Raw genomic sequence first — 16402 nt, 5'->3', positions numbered from 1 at the left:
GGGCTGCCCCATCGGTGGCCAGCAGTGACTGTCCCTGTCCTTGTCCATGACCACCCATCAAGAAGCAGAAGGGCAGAGTAGAACCAGAAAAGCTTCTGTTGCACTGGCTAGTTTTGCAGGGAAAGCGGTGTGAGGAGGTAAAGGGTCGGGCAACCCGCTTACCTGGACACACAACCATTAGTGTGGACACAGGGATCAAAGAAAGAACCCACCGTGTGTAGGCGGGGCGGACCAAAGCCAGGAAAGTGCTCTCACAAAAGGGACATTACTGGGGAATGTTAAAAATGAGAGGCTTTTTGCTCACAACAAAGGTTAAAGCTTGCTGCTTGTTTGCTTAAGATGCCTCGAGCAGCTTCAGTGTGCCTAAGGTGCAGTGTCACATGCAGGGAACAGAGGTGTTCTCAAGTTATCATCGCCATCACTAAGGAAGCCACAGACCAAAAATACAAAGAATTTCTAACCTCCGAAGTAAACCTGTGTTAACTACCGTGCATCTGACAGCACCTCTTTGGCTCCTTTCAGGAGGGGTATGTGAAGGGCAACTGGGGGCGGATGGGGGGCGGGGGGCAGAAAAACTTTAGAATATGTCAATTCAAAAATAGTTTAACCCACTGTGCTGGAAGACCTGGGTCGCTGAAAGTCTTGGTGGTAGCACAGTGGTGGTTCCTGCATCTGCAGGTCTCCAGGCACTGCACTCAGGAGGGGAATATCAGCCCCATCTTGCAAGGAGGGAGCATGAAGCCCAGAGAGGCAGAGCCCAAGGTTATCCAGAGGGACTCGGATTAGGCTGTGTGTTTCCTAGATCAGCTGAAAAGAAATCCTCTTGTGCTGGATCTCAGCCTCTTTCATCCTTGGCTGCCCATGTCCTCTGAGGGGTGATTGACTCCCCTTTGTGCCCCAGACAGTGGGTCCTGGGCAGCCCTGCAGGAGGTGGCACTCACGAAGAGCACTTGTTCCAACAGGCTGTCCCTCCCACATGCATTAAACCACTTTTGGTACATGACAGAAAGACCTTTTATACCTGCAGGGAAGTGCCTGTGTGCACCGTGTCTCCCAGAGGGACCAGTCAGGCTGTGTATCCACAGGGCACCCCTCAGAGCTGAGCTCCAGCCAAGCCTTGCTCAGGGCTAAGCTCCTACATGCTGTCCTCCATGTCTTCTGCTGATAACTGGACAGAAAACCAATGACACTGGGCATTAGTCCCATGTTAATGCTTTTGCTCCCCTTGAGCAGGACCCTTCCCTTTCCGGGGGCTTAGCAGACAAACTCAGTAGCACTAAAACCACATGCCATGGAGGAAACACCTTCCTGACAGACCCAGCTCTCTGCCCCAGGCTCTCAGCCCTGCAGTAGCTGGCAGGGATTGAGCCTGCCTGAAAGCTGAGCTGGTGGGAGGTGTGAAGTGCCAGGTGCTTGCTAGGAAATAATCCCAACTATCTGGGCTGCACAGATACAGGCTCCCTCTCCCTTCCACAGCAGAGCCAAGTGCCAGGGGTTGAGGTAGAATTTCACCCTGGAGCCTGGGACAAACCAAAGCTCAGGTTAGGAGGCTTCCCCTACAGCCCCGTGGTCCTCGTGTTGAGGACCAGCACAGCCACTCCCAGGTTCCTCTGCAGCACCCCTTGTGCCCCTGAGAGCAGGAGTGTGGTGGTGACCCTGGGCACATGGACATGGTCTTGTGAAAGTGGTTTTTGAGGCTGCACTCATGCTGGAAAAGCTGGAGAAGAATTAAAATAAATGTGCCCATTACTTTAATATTAATACCAGACCATACATAAAAAGCCCAGGAATTGTTCCCACAATTGCTCCTACAGTTCTCTCCTTGCTCCTGGCCTCTGTGAAGCACTGAAGGCCCCTATTGATCCAGTCTGCATCCTGCCTGATCCCCAAAGAAACCCAGAGAGATCCACTGCAGTCATGGGACCATGGAGTTCTCCCAGTTCCTCCCAGTTCCAGGGGCCAGGCACTGCCTCAGCTTCGGAACCTCCCCAAGGCCAGAATCTTTGAGGACCTGATTCAGTTCACCCCACCACTGATTGGAGTCCTTCTAGAGTCTGCAGCCTGCTGAAGATTATGTGCTGAAGCATGACAGACACTCTTTTCTATTATTTTTATTCCCGAAGCCAAATCCTGCATCCCAAGCCTGGTCATTCCTGACCTCTTCAAGACTGCCTGCAGCCTCATGATCCAGGGCTGGATTTTGCCCCATACCTGTTGAGCCTAGCAGTAAAGGCACTGAGTCCAGATATAAGAAAACAACAAACTCCACAGAAATCCAGAAGCTCCCAGGCTGCTGTTTAGTCTCCCATCCGAGGCTCCCCAGTGCTGCAGCTGGTGGCTCAGCTCCAGGTTGGAGAGCACTGGCCTGTGAACCACGTGGGACCTTCAGCCAGACATGGAGCTCAGGTCCGAGTGGAGCAGCAGGCTGGGTCTGTGCTGGGGAGATGCTCTGCTCCAGAGACCTGTGTGAGAGTGAGATCACAGCCCACGGGGCTGCAGGACCTGGGAAGGATGGCAGCAAATGGCCCAGCCCCTTCTAAATGCCCTGGGGAAAGGAAGTGCTGAGGCAATGTCCTCACCTGGGATCCCACACCAGACAGGACAGCTCACCCCTGGTGCTCAAAGGCCCCAGACTGGAATGCCTCACTCCTGGTGTGGAGGAGGCCCCCAAAGGAAGATGTGTCCCTGGGTGGCTTTGTTAGGGCCAGAGAAGGGACAGATGTTTGGGGCATGTGTCTGCTCACCTGGTGCTCTTGATCCATGGCCTGTCCAGGCATCATCAGCCCCACTGCTTTGGTTCTGGCTCTCTGCCTGATGGAAGAGGATGAGACACATTAAATCCTCCCACATCCCCCTGCCCTGGGGCTGGTCCCCTCACACATCCACTCCTGGCTCATGCCCAGACATGACTCCAGCAGTGCAGAGGATCCCCAGGGAACTGTGGGGACAGGCAGCCTTGGGGACCAGTGTGCAAAGCCTGCTGGCCCCTGGGAGGGATGTGGCAGGATCAGCCAGGCACTGCCCCAGAGTGCCTCAGCCAAGGGCACCTGAGTGCCAAGCTGGGTGGGACAGACCTCCAGCCCTGCAGGGCATCTGGCTCCAGGCAGCCTTGCCCTCTCCCTTGGCCCTTGCCCAGTTTATGACAATGACATGACGCTGTGACAATCCCAGGCCAGGACTCTTTGGCTGTTTAACACTTCACTGCATTATCCTTCTGCTGCAGGCAGCAAGACTCCTCCCCTGGCTTTCACAACACATCTCCACAGCAAAGCTGGCAGTCCAGGGACAATGCTGAGGGAATCAGCAGTGGGACTTACAGGGAGATGGCAGGGATGAAGGGGCTCTCTGACCCCCCAGATAAGGAACAGTGTCTTGACCACAAGCCCAGGGCACGGAGTCTGAGAGCGTGGCAGTCCTGATGTTTGGAGCTCTGGAGATGAGTGTTTGGAAGAAGGGCAAGGAGATCTGCTCATCTCAGCACTTTCAGATTCCCTAGAGCTCCTGCTTCCCCTCCTTTTCCACCTCCTCAGGGAATCAGCTGCTAAGCACCCTGAAATGCTGGGTTTGCTGGTTTCTGCCAGAGCACCAGGCAATGCTTTTGAAGGGCTCTACAATGGATAGGATTTTTATTTTTTTTTTGGCTTTGGCAGCTAAAGGGCTGTTAAGTAACCCAGTAGAAGTTAATAATATCACTTGAATACATTAAGAACATCACCTCAGTAGCAAGTCAAGGAGAGGGAAGTTTGCTTTCATGACACACTCTGTGAATTATTACTTACAACACCACTCCCAGCAGATCTGTTTGCAACACCAGCCAGCCCAGAGCCACGGGCTGAGCCACACTGAGCTGCACCAACATGGGAGAGAGCAAAGAGAAACCAGAGAGACTGCAGAGCCTGGGCAGGGAACACAGGTGTCCTGGTACCTGCCTATTGCCCTGACTTGCCTTGCAGGAAGAGAGGCATAATTAAAACTCTACAGTTCAAGACCTGATGCTACTGCCATCTCTGCCACGGACCCACCATGGGCAGCTGGTATCTGGTTTCTGCTTCCACAGCACCACCCCAGGAATGACCAATGTCCCTCCATTTTGAGGGGTCAGGGCTGCAGCAGCACTTGCTCTGCACAGAAGAGCCCAGGATGGTAGCAGGGCTGAAGTCCAACTGCCATCCCAGAGTCTGCACTGCCAACCACACTTGGCTTATCACTGGACAGGCAATTGTTCACTGACAGGGATGTCTGCAGGCAGAGCCCCTGCCAGGGAGAGCAGGGCGGGAGAGCACATAGGAGGAAATGAAGCTGTGGAGGTGCAAGAAGCTCCCTGCCCTACTTGAGCAACCTCTCAAAGAGGCAACAAAGAGAACTAACTCAGCCTTTCCCACACAGAGGCAACAGCAAGGCTTCCTCCTGCCAGAGGAAGGGAATGAGCCAGCACTGGACTGGCAGGTGTTGGAAATCCCAAGCCCAGCCAAGCTCTCCAACAGCTCTGGAGGCAGGACCTTGGTGGAGCAGCACCAGCAGCTATAGCTGGGGTGGCATTAATCTGGTCATTTCAGAAGGGAATACCAGCTTCTGAAAGTGCTGTTTTCCAGAGTCCGAACTGTTACTTGAATGTGGCCAGCAATGGGAACCTAGCCCTTTTTCTCCAACCTGTTGGACTCCAGGAGTACCAAGTGTCTGATGTGATCAGGAAAGGAAGGGCACTCAGAGAATGCCACGATCTCCAGCCCTGGTGGAGCTGCAGCAAAGCACAGCTGCTTTAGGGAGGGAGATGTCTCACCTTCAGCTCTAGAAGAGGATGTGGCATCCATCTGGGCTGGGAAATCAGAAAACTCCACTGGACACCCATGATCTTTTCCAGCTTGCAGCAAAGACCCTGGGCCACCCCCATCAGGCTGGTGGGGGGACTGACCAGAGGGACTTTGGGCTCAGGAGCCGACCCAGGACAAGGCCAGGTTCCATAGCTCCTGAATGGCCCACACCTGGACCAGGTGCTGTAACGTCGTGTGAGAAGCTTCCTGGTGGGGAGGCTGTCAAAGACACGGAATCCTTCTTTTATGGCAAACTCCCAAGCCAGGTCTGCCACAAACTCTGCATCCTCACGGCTGCCTTCACCTGAGGCTGGTTCTTCTGGGGACAAGAGGACACTGTTGTTTGGAAGAGCCTGTGTTAGGTAGTCACATCCCAAACAGCACCATGTGCCCTTGTCTGGGCCAGCCCCGCAGGACTCGGGGAGACTCCACTCTAAGGAATATGAAAATGACATCTTGTTTTTCTCTGATAAAGACTCCCAGGCCAGACCTGATGTGGGCAGATAAACAGCACTGGGAGCTGACACCACCTCCCTACTTTCGAAGGTGGTGCCTAGTTTGAAAGTCTGAGAGCTCCACCTGTAGGACACGGCTCTGAGCTCTGAACTGTGGCCTCTGCTCGGTTCTTCCATGGAAGAAAAGTGACCAGACAGCAACCACTGAGCAGCACAAACAGGAACAGAGCAGACCTTGCATCCAGCAAAAAGGGAAACGCTCCATGTGAGAGTGTCCCCACACCAGCGCTCGTCTGTCTGTGCTCTGGCTGGAGACCAGTGCACAGCAGGGCCGGGGTGCTCGGGTTCCTCACCTGCCGGATGGCGTGTCTGGAATCCCCGCAGCGCCGCAGCCAGGCGGAAGAAGGCAAAGGCCATGTAGAAATTCCAGTTCTCGGGCCGCTCCATTCCCATCTGGCTCCAGTACATCTGGGAATACTCCTCTGCCGTGGGGACTCCCAGGCGCCCCAGATCACACTTCCTCAAGCCTGGAAGTTGTGAAGAGGCAACAGTGAAGCAGCAGACAGTGAGGAGCTCAGAGCGATGCCATGAGGCTTGTGGCAGAGCTGTGGAGCAGCAGAGTCACCTGCACCCATCCAGCACCTGCCCTGCTGCTCTGCTGTTTCCATACAGAAAAACTGGGGGTTGGCACCAGCCCACGTGGCTGAAATGCACATGGGTCAGTTTGCTTCTTTGGGCTGAGCCTGTGAAAGCAGTGACTGATGGATCTTCCTTCTAATTCTCCCTAAATCCTACGGGGTGATTTTCCTCTCTGCTTACCCCTATATCGTTCTTTTTAACAAGTGTATAACCTTGTGGACAAACCTCTTCTGGGCCTAGTTCACAGCTTTCCCACCCAGCAGAGCTCCTCAGCTTTACAGCTGAAGTGAGGAGGAAAAGAATCCAAAATTATTTTAAATGTAATGTTGCAAGCTGTGAAGCAGGTCCCTCCTCTCTGGGGGCATCCCTGACACAACTGCTAAAAAAGGTCCTTACGCACAAGCAGGGTGACAGCACCAAGCAGGACAGGGAGCACGTGGCAGAGTATCTGCCAAATGGGTGGCAGAGAGGAGACAAATGGGCTGGGGAGACCACCACACATGCAGAAAGATACTTCTGCCCTGGAGGGATGGAGGGTGCTTCAGGGAGGGGAAAAAGGGCAGAGCAGGGAGCACGGCTGGAGACCCACAGCCCTTTCCAGATGCAATGAGCCCAGCTGTCAGCTGAGCTCTCTGGGCAGGAGCTAATCTGTTTCTGAACTCTGACTCCTCTCTCCATGTGTCAGATGTGACCTTGCCCCTCTCTGTACCTCTCAGAGCACTAAAGTGAGGTGGCAGGAAGTAGGCCATACAGTTATTCGCCAAATCAGAGATGGGATCTCCTAGAGTTGAAAGCTTCCAGCCAAGGACAGCAAGGACTTCTGGCCTGTCTGGATGAAAGACCAGGTTGTCCATCCTGTATCAGAGGGAAAAAGAGATCAGAAAAGTCTCAAGATGGGGGGAAATATCCCAGTGCTCAGCAGCAGTGGGTGCTTTCCAGTGGTCTTCACTCTCTTAAAAAATTGCTGAGTCCTTTGGGAGGCTGCACAAGTGAAAGATCAGTTTCTGCAAGGGAGGAGGGAGATTACTCAACAGTGAAGCCCCTAGTTAATGATGAACTAACTGACCTGTGCTCTGAAGAGTGAAACAGAGTTATTCATTCTCGGATCATTAACAGATGTTACAGACCAGGCTAGCCAAAAAGTGAAGCGGGCAGCTCACTGTCCAGGGGGATCTTGTGGTTATTTTAAAGGCACAAAGTAACTCCAGGCCCTGCACTTCCATGGGCTGTAGATCATGCGTGGTTCAGCTTTCACTAGTTTGAGCCCCAGGAGAGGGCAGCAGCCTACTGAGGAGGAAATGGAGAGGGCAGCCATCCTGCCAGGGTGCAGAGAGCTCACCAGCTTCCAGTCCCACAGGAAACATGTGTGCTAAACCTTGTGGGAAGGGGCCCTGGCCCAGCACTGACACATGCGAGCGCGGCACCACGGGTTTGTGGCCCCCAGGCTTTGTTACCTGGGGGATGCTGATCATGACCCAGAGCCCAGCCTTCCAACTGCTTTGCAGCTGCTGTGCCAGCCCAACTCAGCACCTCCCTGGAATCTGCACATTGCTTTACAATCTCTCGCTCTCAGCTCCCTGGATGTGCTGTAGGGAAGTGCTGCCAGCCAAGCAGTACCTGAAATCCCCATGCACAACCGTCGTCTTCTGAGACTCAGGAAAATGCAGAGGCAGCCACTCCATGAGTCTCTCCATGGCTGGGATAGTGTGAGTTTCCACAGCTCGGTACTGCTTTGTCCAGGTCTCAACCTGCTGCTGAATGTAATCACCTGTGGAAAGGGAATGAAGGCTCTCAGGAAAGGGACAGGCACAAAGAAGCTTCTGAAGAGATGCATAAAAGGTGCATGCAGGGGAAGCTGAAAAGCCAAGCAGAGCTCAGTCCAGCACCCTGAGATAAGCTCCAAGGTTTAATTGTGTCTCATAGATTCTTAACTGGCACAGGATTTGATATTTTGGTGCAAATAATCAGATCTTGGACAAAAACATAACTTCTCCATCAACTCCAAGAAGCTGAGATAGCCCTGCAGAGAGATGGGGGGAGCTGAGGATGTTTGATCAGAGATAGCAGCAAACCAGCTCTTCCTGCACCCAGAGTGCAGACCTTGCTCCTGGTAGGGAGCTCTGGGGAGTACTAACAGCAAGCAGAGCCCTGGAGGACCTGAAGCAGCTCTGCACACCCTCCCACCATGCCTGGACATTCAGACACCCTGCTGTCCAGCTTCACTTTCCCAACTGCTCCCAAGTTGGGCCCAAGTCCTGTCCCTGAGCCTATCCTTTGTAATGCTGAAGCACAGGAGAAGAAAACAGTGATGGAGGATACACAGCCTGCTCTCACCATGCTCCCCGAGGTCCTCCAGCTTGGCTGCTCTGAAGTCTATGCTGTGGATCTTGGAGAGGACTTGGCTCATGGCAGCATAAGCAGCCCTTCTCTGGCCTGGCTGCAGCGTGGGGAGGGAGGCGTCGCTGTAGACGCGGCCAGCACAGTGCTCCATCAGGAAGAAAGGTGTGCCAAGGGTGCTGGAAGCAAGGTGGAACCAGCAGGTCTGAGGTTAATCCTGCTAACTACCACCCCTCAGACCTCACATGCACTTTCAACATGCCTCCAGGCCTCGCCTGCCTGGCAAGGTGAGGAGCAGCCACAGCAGCACAGCTCCCTGGGGTCCCACACCCAGCTGTGGCCGGGGCTCCAGCTCAGCCCAAGCTGCCAGCCAGTGGCACATGGCTGTGGCATAAGCAGTCCTGGTCCCCCCAGCCCCGGGAAGCTGAGCTAGGGGCTGGGCTCCAGCACCAACCCTGCCCCCTGCAGCGGGCTCTGCAGCCAGGCTGTCAGGCTGCTCACATCAGGAAGGGTGGACAGACATTGAGCTGCAGTGCAGAGACCGTGTCACTGCAGCCAGCAGAGAGCTGAGCGTGGCTGTGCTGACTACAGGCTCTGCACAGGGTGTCCTGCCCACAGACTTGCTGCTGTCGTGGCTGTAAACCTTGGGGCAAGTCTGAGGACTGGCAGCTACAGAAGTCACCTCCTTACAGGGTACCTGAGAATACTGAGGCAGCAGGAAGCCCCATAACATTGGTTTGTAGCTGCTTTTCAAAGCAAGGCAGTATTCTGATTAATTGCTAAAATAAGGACACACTAAAACAAGTCAAATAAAAGTGTTACTGTCCTTGGAATCTCTGGAGGCTCCATTAGCCTGAGAGAGGACAAACACTAATTAGACCAGTGCACTTTGTGAGGTCTGGTTCCTTCTTCCCTCCTCTCCCTGTCTTTGGGGAAGCTGCCTCAAGTTGTCAAGCACGGAGGGAAAGCTGAGGGACAAGATTACCTTTGGTCCTCGCAGAGAGCAAGTACAGTGGGAACAGGAACACCAGCCTCAGAGAGGGCCTTCAGTACCCTGCCAGGGAGAGGCAAAGAGCTGAGTCAGCACAGAAAGGATTTAGGGAATCGATCCTGGAGCTACATTGTTGCTAGGCAGACACACAGTATTAAAATAAAAAGCCCTGTGCTCAGTTTTAAATACACTAAAAGAACACAGCTAGGGGAAGGGGAAAGCAGCACAGCAAAATCTTTGTATGGCCCAGAGCCCTGAGACCAACACACTCTGAAAAACCCAGGGGAGATCCCAGCAGCCCCCACAGGTGGCCTGCTGCTCTGGTGCTGAGGTCTCTGGCACAGCAGCCCCGTTGGCAGTGTGACCCCTCAGCCCTCAGCACAGCTCCTGGCTGCCCAGCTCCAGTGCTGGGCTGCAACCTCTCCCCCAGCCAAGCGGCCAGATGCCACAGGGAGATCCTGCATCTCCCAACACGTACTGGGAGAGCTGTGAAGGGCTCCTTGGGTTGGGAGCAGTGCAGGAGCAGGAGGGTGTTTTTCACAGCCTCGTGGTCCCAGCTGCACCAGCAGCAGGGCAGTGACACAGCCTCCTCTCTCCATCTAGGACCACTGGTGCTGGCTGAAGCAAAGGGACAGATCCCAGGCCAGGATGTGGAGCTGTGCAAAACACAGGGCAGGACAATGTGGGAGGCAGGAGTGGGAACTGTGTGTGTGATGTGGAACAGGAAAGCCAAGGCTGGAATAGAGCACTGTCCCTTGGATGGGGCTGTCGGGGATCTCCTACAAGCTTCCCTGGGCAGCTGCCATGAGGACCACAGCTTCTTCTCACCTGTACTCCCTTCCAACAGTCAGGCCTGAGTGACACAGGTGGCCAGTGGACTCCTTCTTCAGCACCAACAAGTGATCTCCAAACTTGATGGAATAGGTCCTGGTAGGTGGTCTGTGGCCAAACTGGCGTAACACCAGTGGGCCTGGAGTGTTGGGAGCAGAGGGTCAGCAGACAGAAGCATAAGCTGGGATCATTTCCCACCACTTTTCCAGGTTTTTACTTCCCCTTCCTGAGCCTGGCTCTCAGATCTCACTTGTAGCAATCATGAGCCTACACTTTGCTCCTGTGTCCCAAATCCCCAGCAATTGTTCATGGATGGCTCACAGGCCAGGAATATTCCTGGCATCTTTGGCAACTTGTGCTCAAATCCTCCCAAATGAGGAAAACCTAAAATGTTGATGGATCACTGAAACCTGAATGGCTGCACTGTTTGCCTGGAGATTAGGAGCCTTTTGTCCATAGTATTTTCCAAACCATCTGTTGTATGATGGAAAGAGCCAATGGCTCTGGAATATGAGAGCTTTCCAGAGGAAAAAGCATTGAGGTACCTCTTGCCTGGTCACCAAGAAGATTTTCAAGGTACTTTTGCAGACGATCTTTTGGGATCTCCGTGCTTGGTCTCACTGAACAAGTATATGGAACAAACCCTTGCAAAGGGAAACCCAGGTAGGTTTCCAGCTCTTTGAGTGCTACTTTTGGATCATCAATCTGAAACAAGAAGGAGGAAGAAACACTGGGTGACAATTAGAAGATAAAATAGCCTAAGAAAGAAAGAGCTCTACACACTTGTGCTGCGTTTATCTGTGAGTCAAACAGCAGGGATCCACCAAGTCACAGGAACTCACGGGTCATTCCCTGCCATTTCCAATACCCACTGAGCCTTCCTACTTGGTCCCCATCCCAGAGACCTGTTAGTGGCATTGGCACCGTGAGCTTGGGCTGGGGTAGGAGCGGGAACTCCCTGTGAGCAGTCCAGGGGAGCAAGGTTCACTCTTCCCACTAACCCACTGGGAGTTACCCAGTCCCCAGCTGATGATCCAGAACTATTCAGAGCTTCTAGAAATGTATTAATTACAACTGATATGGATGTGGCTGTCTCAGCCATGCTGTCAGGGCTGTTTCTGTGGGCTTGGATGGTCTCCAGAGGTCCCTTCTAAGCCCTACCAGTCTGTGATTCTGTGATTCTCTAATAGGGAACTGAGGTTCATAAAGGAGAAGCCACTTCCCCAAGGTTGCCCTGGTTGCAGGATTTAGAGGTGTGAACAGAAGAGGCCAGTGCAGATTTTGCCAGTGATCCTGCCCCTGAACCCTGCCTCATCCTGTAGGAATAAGGACAGGCTGAAACTGAAGGCCTGACAACACAAGTCTGCCACTGAGACTGAAAATCCTCAGCCCTTCAAGTCAAGTGCAGCTTCTGGGCTTAGAAACCACACCCAAAGCCTGCCCTGGTTGGGTTGCTTTGTACCTGCACGGTTTTCATGCCAAGCTGGGCTGCTGCTTTTAGGCTCTGGCTGCTGTTGTCGAGGAGTATGGATTCCTGGGGCTGAACACCCAAGCGTTCCAAGCACAGCTGGTAGATCCCAGGATCTGGCTTGTGCATCCCTTCCAGATGGGATTCAATCATCTATGGCAACAACAAATGGATTATGCATGAGCCTACTGTGACCACAAACATCTGTGCACTGCTGGAAAGGGAGGGTGGGAAAGAGGCTGGCAGCCTGAGTAACGTGTGAAATAAGGGACATGGGGAGGAAGGGCTGACAGAGCTGGGCAGGATGTGACTCAGGTGACTGTGTGGGTGCCAAGTGCTTGGCTGTGGCTCTGTCAGCTCTAATAAGTTGAACAGGACCAGCCAGTCCTTGGATGGAAGATATCCAACCAGATGCCACAATGTGGGAGACCCACCAGACATCCCAGACTGCTGAACCAACTCCTCAGCGCTGTCCAAGAAAGCCTTGGATTGCACCCTCTTCCATATGCTCTGGAAAAGCAGTGTCCTGACCATTGGCACCGACCAACCACCCCACAACAACCTTCACAGCAGCAGAGATGTTGACCATAACCATCTGCCCAAATGTGCATCAAAAAGGTCTTGAATTCAGTCTCTGAACACTCACATTGCCCTCAACACTAAAACATTCAAGCAGTATCTCACCCTGGCACTGATAGGAATAGAAATGAATCTATTAGCTAGACATAAAAGCCAATCCTAATGGAAAACCACATTCAATTAATTTCTTTCCCCACTAATTACAGTGCTGTCGCCTGCTGCTAGAGAAGAGCCACACTGCATGAGTGATGACACCAGCTAGGCCATGGTTATTAAAGTGCTTTGAAAGAGGCTGGGATGAAAGGCACCACAGAGCACCTCAACAGAGTCTCACTCCACCAGAACTTCAGAGGTGTCACGGGTGTGATGATCAGAAAGCCCAGCTGATGATGACGCTGACAAGGTGAGTTTAAACAGTCTCAGGTTTTAAATGCATTGATACAACTTTCATTGCATATTTTGTTGTCTCAATCAAGTTTATAAACCAAACTTAAGTAATGAATGAACTCCTGAAAATCCAAGATGGGAGTTGGGGCACACAAAAAAGCAAATTCCCTGTCGTGCCGAGTCCTCACAGCTGCCTGCTAAACTGGAGCCACTGGAACTGGCCTCGAGGTTCATGGGTGACCTGCTGCTTCACCCCTGGGAAAGGGAAGTGTGCTGGGACAGGGCTCTGCCTGCCCAGACAGAGCAGCATGCCAGGGTAGTGGGGGTTCTGTGGTACAGGGGATGCTTCTCAATTCTTTGGGATCAACCCAGCTTTCCAGCAGTGAGGATGAAATATAAACCAGGTAGGGGCACTGGGGCAGAACATTTCTTCCCTGTGCAGTGTTCCAGCTTCTAAGCCCTTCATCAACATCAGCACCTCTGCCTGTTACACGGTTACTTGTCGTTGTGTGGGCATCTTGCTATGAGTTTTCAAATGCACAAGTAGCTGCCACTCCCTCAGAGCCTCTCCAAGGCCACTGCAAGGAACTACACCAGGGAACACTTTCACAGGCTGTTGTTACCTTGGTGCCTACTAACCCCTGCTGCTGGTTGCCCTCCACTTGTTACCTGCAGGGGAAGAGTTTTGGTCCTGCTTTCTCCAGCCCTTCCTGCAGAGCTGCATTTGGGAACCCACCCAGCCTTACCACATCAAAGTGCTCTGGATCCAGGGGCAGAAAGCTCTCTCCATTCAGCAGACAGAAGTTGTTCCTTAGGAGAGCTGTCTTCAGACCTTCTGCACGGATACACTGCACAGCTTCTGCCATCATGGGGAGCTGTTTTATCATCTCATTTTTTATTAAGTCAGAAATAAATGAGTCCACTGGAACACAGACATTGGCCTAAGAAACCAGAGAAACCCCTAAGAATGATAATTAGCCATAAATGGTTTTTAAGCAGGGAGGAAAATAAAGAGTGGTTGGGTAGCTAGGTTGCCTGATCATCTTATCTTGCTGCCCTACTTCCTTTGGCAGCAGAAGGCAAACAGTGAACCTCCCAGCTAAATTGCTCAGACCAAATAAACAAGTGTTCTCACATGACTGATCCTACAGCAGCAGCAGCAGCACAGAGAAAGGGCTGATTTTGGGAAAGAGAACTGCACTGGGACTGTGCCTGCCATGGAATCCGGGCAGGTTAGAGAGAAAAACTCCTTTACCATTCAGCAGGCAGGAAAGGAATCTGCATTTTAGACTGAGCTGTTTCAAAAAGACTTTATTCAAAAGGGGATTCTTGCACTGGGCTCCTGCAGCTGTGCTGGGGGGGCTTCTGCTGATCTTAAGAACCCTCCCCAGAGACCATGGGCCCCCATCCACTGAGCAAGCCCATGTATGAACAAGGAGCAAAAGCCTCTGAGCTGGTCTCTGCCTCTGACTTCTCATTTCAGCTGATCTAGAGGTGTCTTGAAATTAAAAAAAAAAAAAAGTGATGAAACGTGCAGGAAGAGGCTGGCAGAAGCGAAGGCAAATTCAGCTGAGCATTCTGCCAGGCACCAGAATGATGCTGGCAGCAAAAAGCCTGCCCTGATCAGACAGTAATGCTTCCTAGATGGTAAATCCAGACCCTTCCAGCAAAGGATTCCTTTTAAAAGCTCCTTTTTCCTCACTAAGCCACTACATTGCAAAATCCCATTTTCCTGCAGCCAGGAAGCATAAAAGTGAGGAGGGGGGAACTGGCTTACAATCTCAAAGCACTGCTGTCCCAACTCCTGCAAAAACTCCACAGCTGTCAGCTCTCCTCGGGTGTACTTCCGAGTGGGACTGTTTTCCCCTCCAGAGAGTACAGCCTGCTGGAATGTGCCAGCTGGAATACAATTCCGGGCCTCCCAGCCTATGCAGAGAAAAGAGAAGGTCAGGAGAGAGCAGGAATGGCATCACCAGGGCTAGGACAGGGCTGGAGGTCCCTCTGAGGGCTGATCCATCGACCAGCAGGCACGAGAACTGCCCTGCTGGGCTGGGGTCATTTACCCGGACATGGAAAGAAGTTATTTTGGTGTTGCCTCAGATGCCTTTGCTTTTGGGGTGCCACCCTCAGGGTGAAAACACTGAGTTGTTCAAGTGTCCTGAAGGACAGCACCAACGCTGGGTGGCATCAGCTCCATTACCAGGGGTGTTCAGGTCCTTGTTCTCTGGTGGCACCACGAGGCGCCACCGCCACAAGCTCTTGAGTATCTCACCCGGACCAGAGCCAGGCCGACGGGGACACCCAACATTTATTTTTCCCTCCAGGTGTAGGAAGAAGAGGAGCAAATGAGGATACCCACCCATGGCCACCTTGTGAGGGGATGGCAGGAGCAGGCCACTGGCCTCAAAGATGACGGCTCGGTGCCGGCGGCGCCGGAGCGACCCCCAGGGGATCCCAGCGGGGAGCAGGCGCGGGGTGCGGGCCACGCGACACAGGTACATGCTGCAGGTGGCACGGGGGGGTGGCAGGAAAATCCACACCTGGCAAGAGCCCAAAGCAGAGAGTTACAAGAGGGGGTGTTCCTCACGTTCCCCCCTGGCCCTGAGGTGCCCCAGGCAAGGCGGAGCAGCCGGGTGGGGCTTCACACCCCTGCGCCCTTCGCTGACTGATCCCCCACAGCCCTGGTCACTAATCACAGCAACACTCTGCAGAACAGCCCTGCTTTTGCAACAGTCTTGTTGCTTGTTTATTGATCTAGATGCCCATGAAGTCAGTCTCAGTAGAGTTAGCTGTCTGTGATGTCAAAGGATGCTGGGAGGGGTTCAAAGATGTGTTAGGAGTGGCTCTAGGATGCAGGTGTTACCTTGATTATCCAAGGGTATTCTTTATCCTTCCTGGATAGCCCTACTCTGTGATTCACAGAGAATCCCTGGATCACCAGAACCTTCCACTGGTTGGGCAGGACATTCTCCTCATGGACTCTACGTTATGACAAGACCTAAGGTCTTTCTGGGTGTCAACATGCAAATTACTTACACTACTGCACATTAGTTATGTTCATTAGGGCCATGAAGATAAGAGGGCTGGAGCAGCTCTGCTCTGGAGACAGGCTGGGAGATTTGGGGTGTTCAGCCTGGAGAGGAGAAGGCTCCAGGGAGACCTGAGAGCAGCTTCCAGTGCCTGAAGGGGCTCCAGGAAAGCTGGGGAGGGACGTTTTACAAGGGCTGGGGAGAGGGGACAGTTTTAACCTGAAAGAGGGGAAATTTAGATTGGATATTAGAAATAAATTATTCCCTGTGAGGGTGGGGAGAGCCTGGCCCAGGCTGCCCAGGGAAGCTGTGGCTGTCCCATCCCTGGCAGTGTTGAAGGGCAGGTTGGATGGGGCTTGGAGCAGCCTGGGGTGCTGGGAGGGGTCCCTGCCATGGAACTGGATGGTCTTTAAGGTCCCTTCCAACCCAAACCATTCAATGACTCTAATTTCCAGGCCGGGCTGCCTTTTAATTTCTTTCAATCACCAACAACACCGAAGCCCGGCCCGGCCCCGAGCTGCGAGGGACACCAGGTGTGAGGAGAAGAGAAGCAGGGGGGCTTTGTGCTCCTATTCCTTTCTGGGGGGACGTGCTGCTTCCCTTCCCCCTAGGGGGGCCGAGGCCTGGCTGCGTCGCCATGGCAACGGGGCCTGTGGCAGGACTGCGAACCCCCGTTTCGCCTCCACCCCCGTGTCCCGCCCCCCTCCTCCGCCTGAAACCCCCTGAGGTGGGGCCGGGGGAGGGAGGGGGGCGCGGAAGGGGCTCGGTGTGTGTGTCCCCCCCGCCCCGGCCCCGCACCTTCCTCGGCCGCCCCGTCGTCCCCGCCCTGACGTCACCGCGTCCCGCCGCGACACCCGCTGAGGTCGAAGGGGAAA

The 16402-nt window shown here is 53.4% G+C and overlaps 1 protein-coding gene across 1 annotated transcript; it reads right to left on the bottom strand.

Annotated features, from left to right (window-relative positions):
* Positions 1 to 1728: 1728 nt before the first annotated feature.
* ACAD10 (acyl-CoA dehydrogenase family member 10) lies at positions 1729 to 16394 on the bottom strand. The gene is given in 17 exon segments (XM_051634496.1): positions 1729 to 2429; positions 2432 to 2462; positions 2745 to 2811; positions 3780 to 3847; positions 4781 to 5130; positions 5620 to 5793; positions 6615 to 6760; positions 7523 to 7673; positions 8240 to 8421; positions 9228 to 9296; positions 10062 to 10203; positions 10610 to 10769; positions 11527 to 11685; positions 13245 to 13439; positions 14276 to 14424; positions 14858 to 15038; positions 16326 to 16394. Coding segments are annotated over 16 exon segments (2229 nt in total). The 5' UTR covers positions 15000 to 15038; positions 16326 to 16394; the 3' UTR covers positions 1729 to 2385.
* Between the last annotated feature and the right edge of the window lie 8 nt (positions 16395 to 16402).

Source organism: Apus apus, chromosome 16 (genome assembly GCF_020740795.1).
Source record: "Apus apus isolate bApuApu2 chromosome 16, bApuApu2.pri.cur, whole genome shotgun sequence".
Lineage (NCBI taxonomy): Eukaryota > Metazoa > Chordata > Aves > Apodiformes > Apodidae > Apus > Apus apus.
Note: the sequence above shows the minus strand (reverse complement) of the source record. Positions and strands in the feature narration are given on the sequence as shown.